The sequence below is a fragment of the Cornus florida genome, unplaced genomic scaffold (genome assembly GCF_030987335.1).
Source record: "Cornus florida cultivar Cherokee Brave unplaced genomic scaffold, ASM3098733v1 CherokeeBrave_3.0.0_Hap2_Chr01, whole genome shotgun sequence".
NCBI classification, from domain to species: domain Eukaryota; kingdom Viridiplantae; phylum Streptophyta; class Magnoliopsida; order Cornales; family Cornaceae; genus Cornus; species Cornus florida.
The window spans coordinates 37,639,637-37,660,425 of record NW_026775571.1 but is presented as its reverse complement, the minus strand read 5'-3'; the positions used below and the strand labels follow the sequence as shown (position 1 = coordinate 37,660,425).

The window sequence follows — 20,789 nt, the reverse complement described above, 5'->3', positions numbered from 1 at the left end:
CTGTGGTAGAAAGAGCAATACACTTCTGAAGTCTCGATTGCCAACCTACAGCCCCACCTGCAAAAGTGATCAAATAACCTGAAGTAGACTTACGAGTATCCACATCCCCTGCCATATCTACATCTGTGTAGCCAACTAACAATGGTTGTTCGTTTCCCAAACCAAGTCTCAAACTGGAAGTGCCTCGAAGATACCTCATGATCCACTTCACAGCATTCCAATGTTCTCTTCCCGGATTTGACAAGAATCGGCTAACAACACCAACTGCATGGGATATATCTGGTCTTGTGCAAATTATTGCATACATCAAACTTCATACTGCTGAGGCGTAAGGAACTCTTTTCATGTCTTCCTTTTCCTTATCTGTAGAAGGATATTGCTTTGTACTCAGTCTGAAGTGGGTAGCAAGAGGAGAGCTAAGCACTTTAGTGCTGTCCATATTGAACCTCTGAAGCACTTTTTCAAAGTACCCCAATTATGACAAATATAACTTCTTGGCACTCATATCACGACTGATTCTTATGCCAAGAATTTTCTTTGCTGGACCCAAATTCTTCATAGCAAATGACTTTCTCAATTGCTTTTTCAACTGGTCAATCCTTAAAGCATTCCTACTAACAATCAACATGTCATCCACATAAAGCAGTAAAATAATAAAATCATCATCAGAGAATTTTTTAACAAATACACAGTGATCAGAAGTTGTCTTCTTGTAGCCTTGCTCCCTCATAACAAACTCAAACTTCTTATACCACTGTCTCGGTGTTTGTTTCAAACCATATAGGCTTTTCTTCAGCTTACACACATAATCCTCTTTCCCTTTTACTTTGAAACTCTCTGGCTGCTTCAAATAAATCTCTTCCTCCAAATCACCATGAAGGAAGGCAGTTTTCACATCCATCTACTCAACTTCCAAGTCAAGACTAGTTGCTAAGCCGAGTGCTATATGGATCGATGACATCTTTACGACCGGAGAGAAGATCTCATCAAAGTCAATACCTTTTCTCTGACCGAACCCTTAGACAACCAATCTAGCTTTGTACCGTGGTTGTGAAGAGAACCCATTTGGCTTCTTCCTGTAAATCCACTTGTTTTCCAAAGCTCTTTTTCTTTTAGGTAGCTTTACTAACTTAAAGGTGTAATTATCATGCAATGACTTCATCTCATCTTGCATGGCCTAAATCCACTTTGTCTTGTGTTCATTTTCTATGGCTTCTGCAAAACACTAGGGCTCTCCCCCGTTAGTCAATAACACATACTGCTCTGCTGAATACCAAGTGGAAGGACGTCGGTCTCTGGGAGGCTTCTCAGATGGAATCTCTGGCGCTGTCAACTGCTCATTAGTCTCAACATCTCCCTGAACCTATAGGGGAACATCCACATCACCTGTGCACTGGTGGTCATCTTGAACATCATTCTCAACCTGAGATGACAGATTCTTCAGAGGAGCTGGATCTACATCAGTCAAGATATCACCTTGCTGAGACATAGATTTCCCTACTTTCTCAATATCCTGAATCGTCTAATCTTCTACAAACACGATATCTCTGCTTCTCACAATTTTCTTCTCAACTGGATCATAAAGCTTGTACCCAAATTCATCTTGGCCATAGCCAAGGAATATACACTGTCGCGTTTTCACATCAAGTTTGGACCTTTCATCTTTTGGAATATGTACAAATGTTTTACACCCAAAAACACGTAGATGATTATAGGAAACATCCTTACCTGTCCAAACTCGGTCTGGCACATCAAACTGTAGAGAAACACAGGGTGTAAGATTCAATACATGAACAACTGTGCTTAATGCCTCCCCCCAAAAGGATTTGGCAACTGGGTTTGTGAAAGCAAACATCTCACTCTCTCAACCAGTGTCCTATTTATCCTTTTTGCGACGCCATTCAATTGAAGAGTTTTTGGAGTTGTCTTTTGATGCCGGATACCCTACTGTCTACAATACTCATCAAAAGGCCCAGAATACTCTCCATCGTTATCAGTACGAATGCATCTCAGTTTCTTCCCAGTCTGTCTCTCAACTAAGGCTTGGAATTGCTTGAATACTGCCAACACTTGGTCTTTTGAATTCAAGTTATATACCCACAACTTCCTTGAATGGCATCTATGAAGGTCACAAAGTAGCTAGAGCCACCAAGTGTTCTCGTCTTCATAGGGCTACACACATCTGAATGTACCAAATCTAGTATCTTTGACTTTCTCGAATGAGGAGAATTCTTGAAGGTGACTCTGCTCTGCTTCCCTGACAAACAATGAGTACACATTTTCAGAAGTGTACTTTTCAGTCCACATAGTAGACTTTTCTTCCCTAGTAGAGCTAATCCTTTCTCACTCATGTGAGCCAGTCTCTTGTGCCACAACTCTGTTGTATCATTATCCTCCATCGCATTAACAATGTCATTAGAGATCTTTGCTTGCAGAACGTACAGTGCAGAGTGCTTTATGCCTCGAGCCACAACCATAGCACCCCTAGTAAGTTTACACTGACCATCATTGAAAGTGCTGCAATACCCTTCATCATCAAGTTTACCTGCAGAAATCAAATTCAAATGAATGTCAGGAACATGTTTCACATCTCTGAGAACTAACTTTGTGCCATTATTCATCTTCAGATACACATCCCCAATTTCAATGGCTTTAACCAAGCTATCGTTGCCCATCTTTACTATTTCAAAATCACCAGATTTATAAAATGTAAAGAAATCCTTCCGAAATGTAACATGAATGGAGGCACCACTGTCAATCACCCAACTGGTCTCATTGTATGCAACATTTATCGTCTCATCATTATAAACAATGAGAAAATTTGTAGGAGTGGTGGTAGCAACTCTGTCATCACCATCTTTGTCATCTCCATTCTTTGTTCCTTTCCCTTTCTCATTCTTATTTTCTTTCTTCAATTGCCTGCAATATTTTTTGATGTGTCCCTTTTTCTCACAATGATAACACTCAACATTTGCAAACTTGTTGGACTTGCTTCTGTTATTATCTCTGTTCTTTGGACCTCTGCTCTTACTTCTCCCCCTCTTTTCTGTAATCAAGATCTCTGACTGTGAAGTGGATCCCTGTGTTTTTCTTCTCATCTCTTCATTTAGCAAACAACTCTTGGCCATATCCATTATGATTACACCTTCTGGAGCTGAGTTAGACAATGAAGTTCTGAGCGTCTCCCACGAGTCCGGTAATGAACCAAGCAACCATAACCCTTGTATCTCATCATCAAACTTAATACCCATTCCAGCCAGCTGATTAATAATTCCTTGGAATGTATTCAGGTGATCAGATAAAGGAGTCCCGTCCTGGTATCTCAAAGCCATCATCTGCTTAATCAGAAATAATTTATTATTTTCAGTCTTTCTAGCATATGGCTGTTCAAGCTTACTCTATAGAGAACGTGCATTTGTCTCTCCAATAATATGGTTCAAAATATTATCATCTACCCACTGCCTAATATACCCACACACCTGTCGATGTAACAAAGTCCTTTCCACATCAGACTTTTTTTTTCTGGTTTTTCTGCACTAAACACCGGTTGGTAATAATCTTTCACATAAAGAGGATCCTCCATTTTTCCTTTCCATATGTGATAATTTGAACCATTGAGATTAATCATTCTACGCGTATTTGCTTCCATAACTCAAACTGCCAACCTGGCAATCTGTCAACCTGGCGCTCTGATACCACTTTGTTGGGAGAGATGACAATAAATAAACACAGCGGAATAATTCTTCTCCCTATATGCAAGCAAATATAATATATCTATACTTTTATATATGCTGAAAATAATGGAGAAACAATCAATCACACAAAGCCATAAGAACACAAGCAATTTTTTACGTGAAAAACTTCCCCAGTGTGAGGAAGAAAAACCACGGGACCTAATCCAGTTAAAATCTCCACTATCAACCAAATATTGGGTACACAAAGTCTTCTCCAATCGCAATTAGAGGCTATAAAACATCTCATCAAGATAGCAACAATCTTGGCAAAAACCAAGGAGAATTGGAGAGAAAATACCAAAACCCGGTTATTATTCAAAGGTACGAATCACTGTTCCTGAGCTCAAAATCCGATCTCCGCCGTTCAGATTTTAACTCATTCAGTCGTGAACCTCTCCTCCAAATTCTAGCTCGATCAGACAACGGACGAAGCAGGATCGGACGTTTGATGAAATCTGGGCAGAATGTAAAAAAACTGCATTTTTCCTTCTCTTTCTTCTGAAACTTGCAGCTAACCTCTCTCTCTTTATCTTTTCTGACTTCTTTAGGGTTCTTATCCCTAAAGGCTGGGCTTTGGGCTTTTAATAAAACCCACTTGGGCTTTCCTCCATATAGAAGGAAATAAACCCAACAAATCTCCCCCTTTCCGACTATGTGGAGGAAATCGCCATCCCAGCGATCAAATAACAAACTTCAAGCCTCTCTCTTGGTAATGTCTTTGTCAACATATCAGAGCCATTATCATTAGTGTGAACCTTCTGAAGTTCAAGTAACTAATTGTTCAACGCATTTCTGATTCAATGGTATCGTACATCAATGTGCTTAGATCTTGCATGAAAACTGGAATTCTTAGCAAGATGAATAGCACTCTGGCTATAACAAAATAGAACATACCTCTGCTGCTTCAAACCAAGTTCTCTTAAGAACTTCTTTGCCCATAGTAACTCTTTAGTCGCTTCCATTGCTGCAATAAACTCTGCCTCTGTGGTAGAAAGAGCAATACACTTCTGAAGTCTCGATTGCCAACCTACAGTCCCACCTGCAAAAGTGATTAAATAACCCGAAGTAGACTTACGAGTATCCACATCCCCTGCCATATCTGCATCTGCGTAGCCAACTAACAATGGTTGTCCATTTCCCAAACCAAGTCTCAAACTGGAAGTGCCTCGAAGATACCTCATGATCCACTACACTGCATTCCAATGTTCTCTTCCCGGATTTGACAAGAATCGGCTAACTACACTAACTGCATGGGATATATCTGGTCATGTGCAAATCATTGCATATATCAAACTTCATACTACTGAGGCGTAAGGAACTCTTTTCATGTCTTCCTTTTCCTTATCTGTAGAAGGACATTGCTTTATACCCAGTCTAAAGTGGGTAGCAAGAGGAGAGATAAGCACTTTAGTGCTGTCCATATTGAACCTCTGAAGCACTTTTTCAAAGTACTCCACTTATGACAAATATAACTTCTTGGCACTCATATCACAACTGATTCTTATGCCAAGAATTTTCTTTGCTGGCCCCAAATCCTTCATAGCAAATAACTTACTCAATTGCTTCTTCAACTGGTCAATCCTTGAAGCATTCCCACCAACAATCAACATGTCATCCACATAAAGCAGTAGAATAATAAAATCATCATCAGAGAATTTTTTAACAAATACACAGTGATCAGAAGTTGTCTTCTTGTAACCTTGCTCCCCCATAACAGACTCAAACTTCTTATACCACTGTCTCGGTGCTTGTTTCAAACCATATAGGCTTTTCTTCCGCTTGCACACATAATCCTCTTTCCCTTTTACTTTGATACCCTTTGGCTGCTTCATATAAATTTCTTCCTCCAAATCACCATGAAGGAAGACAGTTTTCACATCTATCTGCTCAACTTCCAAGTCAAGACTAGCTGCTAGGCCGAGTGCTATACGGATCGATGACATCTTTACGACTAGAGAGAAGATCTCATCAAAGTCAATACCTTTTCTCTGACTGAACCCTTTGACAACCAATTAGCTTTGTGTCGTGGCTGTGAACAGAACCCATTGGCTTCTTCCTGTAAATCAACTTGTTTTCCAAAGGTCTTTTTCCTTTAAGTAGCTTTATAAACTCAAAGGTGTGGTTATCCTGCAATAACTGCATCTCATCTTGCATGGCCTCAACCCACCCTGCCTTGTGTTCATCTTTTATGGCTTCTGTAAAACACTAGAGCTCTCCCCCATCAGTCAATAACACATACTGCTCTTCTGAATACCAAGTGGAAGGACATTGGTCTCTGGGAGGCATCCTGGATAGAATCTCTGGTGACATCTCTAGCGCTGTCAACTGCTCATCAGTCTCAACATCTCCCTGAACCTGTAGGGGAACATCCACATCACCTGTACACTGGTGGTCATCTTAAACATCATTCTCAACCTGAGATGGCAGATTCTTCAGTGGAGCTGGATCTACATCAGTCAAGATATCACCTTGCTGAGACATAGATTTCCCTGCTTTCTCAATATTCTGAATCGTCTGATCTTCTACAAACACAACATCTCTGTTTCTCACAATTTTCTTCTCAACTGGATCATAAAGCTTGCACCCAAACTCATCTTGGCCATAGCCAAGGAATATACACTATCGCGTTTTCACATTAAGTTTGGACCTTTCATCTTTTGGAATATGCACAAATGCTTTGCACCCAAAAACACGTAGATGATTATAGGAAATATCCTTACCTGTCCAAACTCGGTCTGGCACATCAAACTGTAAAGGAACACATACATGAACAACTGTGCTCAATGCCTCCCCCCAAAATGATTTTAGCAACTAGGCTTGTGAAAGCAAACATCTCACTCTTTCTGCTACGCCATTCAATTGAGGATTTTTTGGAGTTGTCTTTTGATGCCGAATACCCTGCTGTCTACAATACTCATCAAAAGGACCAGAATACTCTCCGCCTTTACCAGCACGATTGCATCTCAGTTTCTTCCCAGTCTGTCTCTCAACTAAGGCTTGGAATTGCTTGAATACTGCCAATACTTGGTCTTTTGAATTCAAGTTATATACCCACAACTTCCTTAAATGGTCATCTATGAAGGTCACAAAGTATCTAGAGCCACCAAGTGTTCTCGTCTTCATAGGGCCACACACATCTGAATGTACCAAATCCAGTATCTCTGACTTTCTCGAATGAGGGGAATTCTTGAAGGTGACTCTTCTCTGCTTCCCTGACAAACAATGAGTACACCTTTTCAGAAGTGTACTTTTCAGTCCACATAGCAGACTTTTCTTCCCTAGTAGAGCTAATCTTTTCTCACTCATGCGAGCCAGTCTCTTGTGCCACAACACTATTGTATTATTATCCTCCATCGCATTAACAATGTCGTTGGAGATCTTTGCTTGCAGAACGTACAGTGCAGAGTGCTTTATGCCTCGAGCCACAACCATAGCACCCCTAGTGAGCTTACACTGACCATCACTAAAAGTGCTGCAATACCTTTCATTATTAAGTTTACCTGCAGAAATCAAATTCAAACGAATGTCAGGAACATGCTTCACATCTCTGAGAACTAACTTCGCGCCTTTATTCGTCTTCAGATACCCATCCCTAATTCCAATGGCTTTAACCAAGCCGTCGTTGCCCATCTTTACTGTTCCAAAATCACCAGATTTATAAGATGTAAAGAAATCCTTCCGAAATGTAGCATGAATGGAGGCACCACTGTCAATCACCCAACTGGTCTCATTGTATGCAACATTTATCGTCTCATCATCATAAATAATGAGAAAGTCCGCAAAAGTGGTGGTAGCAACTCTGTCACCACCATCTTTGTCATCTCCATTCTTTGTTCCTTTCCCTTTCTCATTCTTGTTTTCTTTCTTCAATTGCTTCTAATATTTTTTGATGTGTCCCTTTTTCTCGCAATGATAACACTCAACATTTGCAAACTTGTTGGACTTGCTTCTGTTATTATCTCTGTTCTTCGGACCTCTGCTCTTACTTCTCCCCCTCTTTTCTGTAATCAAGATCTCTGACTGTGAAGAGAATCCCTGTGTTTTTCTTCTCATCTCTTCATTTAGCAAACAACTCTTGGCCATATCCATTGTGATTACACCTTTTGGAGCAGAGTTAGACAATGAAGTTCTGAGCGTCTCCCACGAGTCCGGTAATGAACCAAGCAACCACAACCCTTGTATCTCATCATCAAAATTAATACCCATTCCAGCCAGCTGATTAATAATTCCTTGGAATGTATTCAGGTAATCAGATAAAGGAGTCCCGTCCTGGTATCTCAAAGCCATCATCTGCTTAATCAGAAACACTTTATTATTTCCAGTCTTTCTAGCATATAGCTGTTCAAGCTTACTCTATAGAGAACGTGCATTTGTCTCTCCACTAATATGGTTCAAAACATTATCATATACCCACTGCCTGATATACCCATACACCTGTCGATGTAACAAAGTCCATTCCACATCAGACTTTTTTTTTGGTTTTTCAGCACTAAACACCGGTAGGTAATAATCTTTCACATAAAGAGGATCCTCCATTTTTCCTTTCCATATGTGATAATTTGAACCATTGAGATTAATCATTCTACTCGTATTTGCTTCCATAACTCAAACTGCCAACCTGGCGCTCTGATACCACTTTGTTGGAAGAGATGACAATAAATAGACAAAACGGAATAATTCTTCTCCCTATATGCAAGCAAATATAGTATATTTATACTTTTATATATGCTGAAAATAATAGAGAAACAATCAATCACACAAAGCCATAAGAACACAAGCAATTTTTTACGTGGAAAACTTCTCCAGTGTGAGGAAGAAAAACCACGGGACCTAGTCCAATTAAAATCTCCACTATCAACCAAATAATGGGTACACAAAGTCTTCTTCAATCGCAATTAGAGGTCACAAAACATCTCATCAAGATAGCAACAATCTTGGTAAAAACCAAAAAGAATTGGAGAGAAAATACCAAAACCCGGTTATTGTTCAAAGGTACGAATCACTGTTCCCAAGCTTAAAATCTGATCTCTACCGTTCAGTTTTTAACTCATTAAGTCGTGAACCTTTCCTCCAAATTTTAGCTCGATCAGACCACGGACGAAGCAGGATTGGACGTTTGATGAAATCTGGGCAGAATGTAAAAAAACTGCGTTTTTCCTTCTCTTTCTTCTGAAACTTGCGGCTAACCTCTCTCTCTCTTATCTTTTCTGACTTCCTTAGGGTTCTTATCTCTAAAGGCTGGGCTTTGGGCTTTTAATAAAACCCACTTGGGCTTTCCTCCATATAGAAGGAAATAAACCCAACAAATCTCCCCCTTTCCGACTATGTGGAGGGAATCGCCATCCCCGCGATCAAACAACAAACTTCAAGCCTCTCTCTTGGTAATGTCTTTGTCAACATATCAGAGCCATTATCATTAGTGTGAATCTTCTAAAGTTCAAGTAACTAATTGTTCAACGCATCTCTGATTCAATGGTATCGTACATCAATGTGCTTAGATCTTGCATGAAAACTGGAATTCTTAGCAAGATGAATAGCACTCTGGCTATCACAAAACAACACATACCTCTGCTGCTTGAAACTAAGTTCTTTTAAGAACTTCTTTGCCCATAGCAACTCTTTAGTCGCTTCCGTTGCTGCAATAAACTCTGCCTCTGTAGTAGAAAGAGCAATACACTTCTGAAGTCTCGATTGCCAACCTACATCCCCACCTGCAAAAGTGATCAAATAACCCGAAGTAGACTTACGAGTAGCCACATCCCCTGTCATATCTGCATCTGCGTAGCTAACTAACAATGGTTATCCGTTTCCCAAACCAAGTCTCAAACTGGAAGTGCCTCGAAGATACCTCATGATCCACTACACTGCATTCCAATGTTCTCTTCCCGGATTTGACAAGAATCGGCTAACTACACTAACTGCATGGGCTATATCTAGTCTTGTGCAAATCATTGCATACATCAAACTTCCTACTGCTAAGGTGTAAGGAACTCTTTTCATGTCTTCCTTTTTCTTATCTGTAAAAGGATATTGCTTTGTACTCAGTCTGAAGTGGGTAGCAAGAGGAGAGCTAACCACTTTAGTGTTGTCCATATTGAACCTCTGAAGCACTTTTTCAATGTACTCCTCCTGTGACAAATATAACTTCTTGGCACTCCTATCACGACTGATTCTTATGCCAAGAATTTTCTTTGCTGGCCCCAAATCCTTCATAGCAAATGACTTACTCAATTGCTTCTTCAACTGGTCAATCCTTGAAGCATTCTTACCAACAATCAACATGTCATCCACATAAAGCAGTAGAATAATAAAATCATCATCAGAGAATTTTTTAATAAATACACAGTGATCAGAAGTTGTCTTCTTGTAGCCTTGCTCCCCCATAACAGACTCAAACTTCTTATACCACTGTCTCGGTGCTTGTTTCAAACCATATAGGCTTTTCTTCAGCTTGCACACATAATCCTCTTTCCCTTTTACTTTGAAACCCTCTTGCTGCTTCATATAAATCTCTTCCTCCAAATCACCATGAAGGAAGATAGTTTTCACATCTATCTGCTCAACTTCTAACTTAAGACTAGCTGCTAGCCCGAGTGCTATACGGATCGATGACATCTTTACGACTGGAGAGAAGATCTCATCAAAGTCAATACATTTTCTCTGACTGAACCCTTTGACAACCAATCTAGCTTTGTACCGTGGCTGTGAACAAAACCCATTTGGCTTCTTCCTGTAAATCCACTTGTTTTCCAAAGGTCTTTTTCCTTTAGGTAGCTTTACTAACTCAAAGGTGTGGTTATCCTGCAATGACTGCATCTCATCTTGCATGGCCTCAACCTACTCTGTCTTGTGTTCATCTTCTATGGCTTCTGCAAAACACTGGGGCTCTCCCCCTTCAGTCAATAACACATACTGCTCTGCTGAATACCAAGTGGAAAGACGTCGGTCTCTGGGAGGCATCCTGGATGGAATCTCTGGTGGAATCTCTAGCGCTGTCAACTGCTCATCAGTCTCAACATCTCCTTGAACTTGTAGGGGAACATCCACATCACCTGTACACTGGTGGTCATCTTGAACATCATTCTCAACCTGAGATGGCAGATTCTTCAGAGGAGGTGGATCTACATCAGTCAAGATATCACCTTGCTGAGACATAGATTTCCCTGCTTTCTCAATATTCTGAATCGTCTGATCTTCTACAAACACGACATCTCTGTTTCTCACAATTTTCTTCTCAGCTGGATCATAAAGCTTGTACCCAAACTCATCTTAGCTATAGCCAAGGAATATACACTATCGCGTTTTCACATCAAGTTTGGACCTTTCATCTTTTGGAATATGTACAAATGCTTTGCACCCAAACACACGTAGATGATTATAGTAAACATCCTTACCTGTCTAAACTCGGTCTGGCACATCAAACTGTAGAGGAACAGAGGGTGTAAGATTCAATACATGAACAACTGTGCTTAATGCCTCCCCCCAAAAGGATTTTAGCAACTAGGCTTGTGAAAGCAAACATCTCACTCTCTCAACCAGTGTCCTATTTATCCTTTCTGCTACGTCATTCAACTGAGGAGTTTTTGGAGTTGTCTTTTGATGCCGGATACCCTTCTGTCTACAATACTCATCAAAAGGACCAGAATACTCTCCGCCATTATCAGTACGAATGTATCTCAGTTTCGTCCCAGTCTGTCTCTCAACTAAGGCTTGGAATTGTTTGAATACTGCCAATACTTGGTCTTTTGAATTCAAGCTATATACCCACAACTTCCTTAAATGGTCATCTATGAAGGTCACAAAATATCTGGAGTCACTAAGTGTTCTCGTCTTCATAGGGTAAGACACATCTGAATGTACCAAATCCAGTATCTCTAACTTTCTCGAATGAGGGGAATTCTTGAAGGTGACTCTGCTCTGCTTCCCTGACAAACAATGAGTATACATTTTCAGAAGTCTACTTTTCAGTCCACATAGTAGACTTTTCTTCCCTAGTAGAGCTAATCCTTTCTCACTCATGTGAACTGGTCTCTTGTACCACAACTCTGTTGTATCATTATCGTCTATCGCATTAACAATGTCGTTGGAGATCTTTGCTTGCAAAACGTACAGTGCAGAGTGCTTTATGCCTCGAGCCACAACCATAGCACCCCTAGTGAGCTTACATTGACCATCACTGAAAGTGCTGTAATACCTTTCATCATCAAGTTTACCTGCAGAAATCAAATTCAAACGAATGTCAGGAACATGCTTCACATCTCTGAGAACTAACTTTGTGCCATTATTCGTCTTCAGATACACATCCCCAATTCAAATGGCTTTAACTAAGCCATCGTGCCCATCTTTACTGTTCCAAAATCACTAGATTTATAAGATGTAAAGAAATCCTTCCGAAATGTAGCATGAATGGAGGCACCACTGTCAATCACCCAACTGGTCTCATTATATGCAACATTTATCGTCTCATCATCATAAACAATAAGAAAGTCTCCAGGAGTGGTGGTAACAACTCTGTCATCACCATCTTTGTTATCTCCATTCTTTGTTCCCTTCCCTTTCTCATTCTTGTTTTCTTTCTTCAATTGCCTGCAATATTTTTTGATGTGTCCCTTTTTCTTGCAATGATAACACTCTACATTTGCAAACTTGTTGAACTTGCTTCTGTTATTATCTCTGTTCTTCGGACCTCTGTTCTTACTTCTCCCCCTATTTTCTGTAATCAAGATCTCTGACTGTGAAGAGGATCCCTGTGTTTTTCGTCTCATCTCTTCATTTAGCAAACAACTCTTGGCCATATCCATTGTGATTACACCTTCTGGAGCAGAATTAGACAATAAAGTTCTGAGCGTCTCCCACGAGTCCGGTAATGAACCAAGCAACCATAACCCTTGTATCTCATCATTAAACTTAATACCCATTCCAGCCAGCTGATTAATAATTCCTTGGAATGTATTCAGTTGATCAGATAAAGGAGTCCCGTCTTGGTATCTCAAAGCCATCATCTGCTTAATCAGAAACAATTTATTATTTCCAGTCTTTCTAGCATATAGCTATTCAAGCTTACTCCATAGAGAACGTGCATTTGTCTCTCCACTAATATGGTTCAAAACATTATCATGTACCCACTGCCTGATATACCCACACACTTGTCGATGTAACAAAGTCTATTCCACATCAGACTTTTTTTTCTAGTTTTTCAGCACTAAACATCGGTAGGTAATAATCTTTTACATAAAGAAGATCCTCCATTTTTCCTTTCCATATGTGATAATTTGAACCATTGAGATTAATCATTCTACTCGTATTTGCTTCCATAACTCAAACTGCCAACCTGACAATCTTTCAACTTGGCGCTCTAATACCACTTTGTTGGGAGAGATGACAATAAACAAACACAGCGGAATAATTCTTCTCCCTATATGCAAGCAAATATAGTATATCTATACTTTTATACGTGCTGAAAATAATAAAGAAACAATCAATCACACAAAGCCACAAGAACACATGCAATTTTTTACGTGGAAAACTTCTCCAGTGTGAGGAAGAAAAACCACGGGTCCTAGTCCAGTTAAAATCTCCACCATCAACCAAATAATGGGTACACAAAGTCTTCTCTAATTGCAATTAGAGGTTACAAAACATCTCATCAAGATAGCAACAATCTTGGCAAAAACCAAAGAGGATTGGAGAGAAAATACCAAAATCCAGTTACTGTTCACAGGTACGAATCACTGTTCTTGAGCTCAAAATCCGATTCCCACCGTTTATATTTTAACTCATTGAGTCTTGAACCTCTCCTCCAAATATCAGCTTGATCGGACCACGGACGGAGCAGGATCGAACGTTTGATGAAATCTGGACAGAATGGAAAAAAAACTGCGTTTTTCCTTCTCTTTCTTCTGAAACTTGCGGCTTAGCTCTCTCTCTCTTATCTTTTCTGACTTCCTTAGGGTTCTTATCCCTAAAGGCTGGGCTTTGGGTTTTTAATAAAACTCACTTGGACTTTCTTCCATATAGAAGGAAATAAACCCAACAATTTACTCTATGACACGTATCATTTAAACACCACTAGAAGTTCATTATTTTTGCGTAATATGATATGATCACAAATTTTTATGTGTGTGTGAACAATGTATTTGTTTAGCTGACATAAGAATTTTCAAGAAGTGGACACTATTTCTAGTATAAACACAAAACTGAAAACGATTAAAAATTTTGACCAAAATACGGGGTTTCTCAACGGACACTGTGTTCAAGATACACTACAATGTCAAACTACAGATAAAAAAAATATGCAATGTGTAGGTGTCTGCATTATAAACTATTGAGATCAAATCACACACACACATAGTATGAAATACAAGACATGTCTCTTCTTCTTTTTTTTTCTTTTTTTTCTTTTTTTTTTCTTTTTGGCATAATGGGTATGAAGTATGAACCTAATCCTTGTGGTATGTCCATGTATAATGATAGATTGAGCCGAGGTACATCCCATTTATAGAATGTTATTGAATTGAATCCAGTTTCCTTCTTTTTGACAATTTTTTTACTTTTTAGTTTAGGGAAGGATATTTTTATTGTACTTTTCTATAATTTTACTAAAATTTTAAAGGACATGACATTTTTATTCTTCATTTTATAAATAAATAATTATTTTTTTCAAAAACCACAATTACCCTTTTAGTTATAAAAAGATATTTTTGTCTCACTCTCTCTCCCCAATTCAAAGATTTGGTTCACTTGCATCCTTTGTCAATTCTTTCTCTGCTTTTTATTAATTATATTCTCTCTTTCCTTAGGTTTAATATTGATCATTGTACGTAACAATGGAAGATTAGTACAAAATAACTATCAAAACTTTGTAAGTCATTCAACACCATCGATGTTAATAGTGATTATATTTTTTCTTTTATTTTTCTTTTCGTATTGTGTGTTTTGAGATTAATTCGAATTTTTTCCTTAATGTGATTTTGAAAAATTAATTTGGAATGTATTTAAATTAGCAATACAACTTGGGTTGGGAAACCCGAGCTCAGCCTAATTTTTCACGGGTTTGAACAATCATTTTTACAATTAAGGTTGGGTTTGGGTTGAAAATTTTCAACCCGAATTAAATTAGGGTTAGGCTTGGATTGAAGTGCTAGCAACTCGAGCCAACCCGAACCCGAATTATAATATTATTTTCATATATATTTTTACTTTAAAATACATTATATATAATATTTAAATTACGATTACCATTTTTCTTTTCAACTTCCTTTGTTAAATCTTAATTTACTATATGTTAACATTTTGGAAAATTAATTTTTTAAGAATTTGTTTGTAATTTATTAAAAATCTACAAAAAGTTTTTGAACTTTTTCTTGTTTAATAGTAATTTAATTTAAAACTAATTCAAGATCATATTAAATTTTCGGTGTGAAGATTAGTTATATGAGTAACTCGAATTAACTTGGAGCTTTAACACGAAATTTTAGCCCGAGTTACAAGCCCAAATTTAAAAGTAGAATGATGGGTTAGGCTCGGGTTGAGTAGTTAGGGTTGAAGATAGGGTTAGGGTTGGGCTTGAGTTTGGCATTTCATATGGTGGGTTGGGTTCAAGTTATACCTCAAATCCGCCCAACTCGTCCGAATTGCAGCCCTAGTTTAAATCTTAATTTTTTATTATTGATAAGAAAAATCCTAACTGTTTTGATAATAAAATTTCAAGAATAGAGATTATATGAAAAATAAAAAATAAAAAGAGATAGAGAGAGAAAAAAAGAAGAAGATATGTACCATATACAACTATGTTTGCATTTTGATGTGATATTTACTTTTGAAACTCTAATCAAGTCTTTGTATCCTTATTTTTTATCTTTACTTCTGTTGAAACATAATTCTTAATTTAACTTCGTCAAAACTTACATCCATATATATAACTCACATTTCAAATATTTTTTCCTTTGTTTTTTTTTTTTTTTTTTTCTTTGGGGTATAATTTTTTTTTTCTCGAAGTTTAACAATATATAATATTAATTGAAGATAACAAAAAAGAAAAAAAAAATCATTCATTACAACAGAGTTCTTTAAGAAAAGTTTTTTTATAGAAAGAATAATATTAAACAAAACATAAGAATAACAGTAAGAAAAAGGGTGAAGTAGATGACGATGAAAGGATAATTTTATCTACAATTAGTTATACACTTAATATGTCAGGTAAAATCTAGGAGGACAATTTTAATCAATAAATGTTAAACTATAATTTTAAGAGTAAGTAAAGAAGACAAAAAAAAAAGAGTTCATAGTGCAACGAGTAGTTATGGTGTAACGAAATAAGAGAAGATACATTAATTAAGTTAGAGACTTTTTTGTCATTTATATTAAAAAAAAAAAAAAAGAAAAAAAAAAAAAAAAGAAGTGAAGGGCAAACATAGAAAAGTAGAATTCGAATATCGCGTCCTTTTAGTTTAAGGTGTTTTCTAATAATTTAATTTTTCACTAAATTTCAAATTGATTAAGCGTTTAAGTGTGCAGTAGGAATATTATTTAACATGAGAAAAAAAAAAATTAAGTGATGGTCGTGAATACTTAAAATCTAAAAAAAAAAAATTTTAAATAAATATAATTTAAAATTAATAAAAAAAATTCAATTTATAATTACAAGTACAACATGAACTCCGAACACTTGAGATTCGATTTTTAAAATTTTCAATAGATTTTAATTTTTAGCTTAATTAAGCATAGTTAACCCATAAGTCATAAGTTATCACATGCAAATTCTTTCCATAATTGTCCAATTTATGTGGGAAGAATAACTGCATTTGCCTGATAGATTATCAAATGCTATAAGAGATCTGACACCACTATTGTCATTAAAAAAAAGGGTAAATTGCACTAACACCCCCTGAAGTTTCGGTTAATACCGGTCTAAAATATCTGACGCCAACATTATCATAAAAAAACGGGTAAATTACACTAACACTCTCTAAGGTTTCAACAACTAGTCAAGTTTTTGGACATTGACACCCCCTCTCGGTTGAAATGTCATTTTCACCCTTTATTATTTAATTCATTTATATAAAAAATTTAAAAATACCAAATGGCCTAAAATACCCTCATAGTCCTTCTTATGTGCGTGTCTTCCCCTAATACCACCACAACCACCACCATACCCATACATCTCTACAACAATCACCACACTAGACACCACCACCAAAAAAAAAATAATAATAATAATTAGAAACAACCCAAAACACCTCCACAACCAGACATCACCACCACCATAACAATAGAAAAAAACATATAGAAACAGCTCAAACACCACCACAAGGAACTAACAATGACGACAGCCATCTAGGTGCTAGGGTTTGCATTATCTGGGAAGCTACACCAACCCAAATTCAAAGAAATAAATAAGCAATCAACGGTAGAAATAAAGGCTACCAACACCACCATTGTAATGACCCGGTCATTTTCATTTCTTTCTTTTTTCTCAAATTTTACGGATATTTTTTTTTCCGTTGATTTTTCCTTTCCGAGTTCGGGTTTTTGTCACCTTATGTTGTTTCGAGTACTCAGGAATAGTTTCCAAGATTCTTTCTTTTGGTTTGACAACGTCCTTGTGCAGACCGCGTCTTTTTCACAATTTTTTTTTTGACATTTTTTTTTCCGGTTTCGTTTTCTTTCGCGTAACCTCACTTTTTGTGCTTGGATTTGGTTCCGATTTTGCATGCGCTCATAATATTTAATTTTCGTGATATGTGTATTTTTACTTTTGTAGAAAAATATGCTAGTTGCTTACTTTTTCATAAAGGGTATGGATGTATAGGCCCTGCTTGGAATATAACTCCCAAAACAGTTTTCTGTTTTGGGAGTTACAAAAAAATTGTTCTTGGTTTTTTGGTCTGCTTGGAGCCTATTTTCATAGAATAGTTTTTTAAAAACTGGGAACTGATAGTATCAGTTTTTAGAGAACACCTTTTAGGTGTTTTGAGAGTTTTGAAACTCAGTCCTCATTTTTTAGAAAACACGGAGAACGCCCCCAGACTTAAAAAAATGACGTAATTTCACGCTCATTTAAAACACTCATTCCTTCAGCTAACCTCTCTCTCCTCTCTGATAGATTTGACGGCTCACTCTTTCTCAACTCCCTCTCTCTACTCTTTAGACTTGAGGATCCAAGCTCATCTTCATTCCTCAACATCTATTTCTCGCCCCACCAGTAGATCAAGAAGCCCTTCAGGTGAGTTTTGTTGTGGATTTGATTTTCAGTTTAGGGATTTGTGATTTTCAATTTAGGGATTTGATTTTCTTCTTTTTTCTGTTTGTCATCATTAATTTAATTTTTAATTTTGTTCATAGAAGATTGTTGTGATTTTCTTTTTCATCCTCTTTTCGTTTTTGTTTTTTCTCACTTCCTGTAAAAAGGTGAAATAATTTTTACTTCTCTTTTAGGTGGTATGATTAGCATATATATGGCAAACACAAGCATAAAAAAAGGCACAATTTAGCTAGATTTGAGTCCCAGAATTCCCATATCTCGTTCTTCCCAAATATGTTTAGTATGTTCCGCTATTGTTTGGAATAACGAATTGGTATATATAATATATGTGTTTATATAGAAGGTCGACATTTAAACATTAGACTATAGATTATAAAAATAAGATGTTGGCTTAAATTCCTCTTAGTTATATGCACCTATTGAAGAACTTCACAACTGCTTGTATTTTCTGCTAATTGTCTATTATGGTTAGTGCATTATACTATTGTTCTTATTATTGTTTTTATTGTATGTTTATGTTTTATATTAGTCTATCAACTAATTTATGCATGCCAACACTGGTATTATTATACATTGAATTTGCTGATCCAAATCACAGTGGTAAAGCCTTAAACTGGTACCACATAGGTGTAGAACAACCTGTGAAAGATAAAAGAGATGGTAAAGATAAAAGAGTTTGATTAAAAGGAATTTAATCAAGTAAGAGGGAAAAGGCAAAGAAATAGATGGTAAAGGATTAAAGAGTTTGATTAAAAAGAGTTTAATAAAGTAGGAGGAAAAGAAATAGATGGTGAAAGATAAAACAAAGGGAAAGAATAGGAAAAAAAAAAAAAAAAAAGAAAGAAAAACAATGAGGGGTTCTATATAAACTTACGTAGTGTCTTTACTTTCAGTACCAAAAGAATGAAAAACTTAAAAGATGTGAAGGATTGAAATTTGAAGGTTATAGAAGGAAGAAAAGAAAAGATTAAAAAACAAAGAAGGTTACACAATCACACCCAAGTTCTTTGGCAGTCATTGAGAAGATGCATCAATAATTGAATACTGGCTCAAGGGGCTTTTCCATTCTAAGATACAAAACTGACATATTGCTACTTAGAAGATTTTTGTTTAGAGACCAACTAAAGTTGGAATTGTATGAAGGTTAAGACTTGAGACTACTTTAGAAGCCACAAACCAGTAGACCTATTAGTACAATTGATTGGAGACATTTACAATCCTGTTCAACAAACAAAACCAACAATTCATATCACTGTTAACCTGATCTATTTATTTCTCTAAGTTGATATCACTGCCTAATTCTTTGCTTGTAATTCATTTTATTGCTTGTAATTCTTTGCTTAATGCACAAATAAAGGATGGCATCTCAAATTGCTGATGTTGAGGAGTCAGCTCTGTGGTCTACACAATTAGAGAGATGTTTTGTTGATATAATGGTTGAGGAGGTTAACAAGGGAAACATGCCATCTGGGATATTTACTTCCAAGTGTTGGAAAAAGATTGCGGAGGAGTTCAAAAACAAGACTAATCACGCTTATAATGTGAAGCAACTAAAGGCAAAATTTAATCGATTACGTACAAAGCATTGTGAGTTTTCAACTCTTCTAAATGAGACAACTGGGTTTGGTTGGGATGCGGAAACAAACACTGTGACTGCTGATGAAGAAACTTGGCAAACATATTTGCGGGTAAAATATGTATTTAATTAATTATTTTACAATAGTTTGTTTAATTTTTAAACATGGTTATTCCTAACAATCTTTATATATATATATATATATATATATTTTCAGGCTCATCCCAATGCTAAGTGTTTTCGCAAAAAAGGTTGTGAAAATTACAAAATTTTGGGAGTTCTTTTTAATATGTCGACTGCTACTGGGCAACTTCACTATGCATCCACTCAAGATCCACCTAATATAGACAAAGAATGAGAGCAGGAGGATCAATTTATGAATACAGGTGTCCATGTTAGTTCAACTGCTGAAGGTCAAGATGATTCAGATAATATTCTAGTTGAAGACAATAACCCTCGTCATCGTAAATCCACATCCTCTGATCGTCGTGCAAAAAAGGTGAGTAAAAGAGATTCCATTAGTGATACTCTTGCTTGTATTGTTGAAGCTTCCAAAGTAAGGACTGAAGCTTCCAAAGCAAGGACTGAAGCTTCATTAGCTAAGGCGGAGACATATAAGAAATTGAAACATACTCAAAAGGCAACTATCCCAGACGCATACTCTCTAAGTAATTGTATTGAATGCCTTGAGGGTCTTGATGAGATAGATGATGACACATATTTGAAGGAAACTGAAAAGTTCAAGGAATTGCACTACAGAGAATTGTTTATTAAGATGAGTATTTCCAGGAAGTTTGCTTGGTTGGAGAGCTTGGACTGACTTGAAGTTTGCTTGGTTGAAGAGCTTGGACTGACTTGGGTGGTTACTGAATGCAGGGTTTAGTTTTTGGTTGCATGTGACTTGAAACACATATTTGGTTTTATGTGTTATTGAACAATTTCCTTATGCCTTGGGTTTTTTTTTTTTTCCTATACATGTGACTATATGTTATATTCATGTGGGGGACAATTTATTATGTTTTATGTTATGAAAACTTTGTTTTGGTGTACCTTTTATTATGTTTAATTTATAATGTTTCATGTAACTCTTTTATTGTATTTAAATTTAGGAAGAATGTACATGGAGTCCCATGAAGGGGAAACAAAATACAAGCACCAAACTGAACCTCCATTTTGGAGTTATACAGAAAGAGGATTGTAATTAAACTTGATATAT

General features: G+C 36.8%; 1 protein-coding gene across 1 annotated transcript; it reads left to right on the top strand.

Moving 5' to 3' along the window:
• Positions 1 to 18,474: 18,474 nt before the first annotated feature.
• LOC132294895 (L10-interacting MYB domain-containing protein-like) lies at positions 18,475 to 20,519 on the top strand. The gene is made up of 2 exons (XM_059792916.1): positions 18,475 to 19,685; positions 19,791 to 20,519. Exons 1-2 carry the CDS (start codon positions 19,356 to 19,358, stop codon positions 19,929 to 19,931), a joined length of 471 nt encoding a protein of 156 aa, XP_059648899.1. The 5' UTR covers positions 18,475 to 19,355; the 3' UTR covers positions 19,932 to 20,519.
• Positions 20,520 to 20,789: the final 270 nt, after the last annotated feature.

Excerpts from the sequence above, each read along its gene's own strand:
- LOC132294895 (XM_059792916.1), top strand. The coding sequence starts at position 19,356 with ATGGCATCTCAAATTGCTGATGTTGAGGAGTCAGCTCTGTGGTCTACA. Across the intron at positions 19,686-19,790 it reads CTTGGCAAACATATTTGCGG|GCTCATCCCAATGCTAAGTG; the intron begins GTAAAATATGTA and ends ATATATTTTCAG.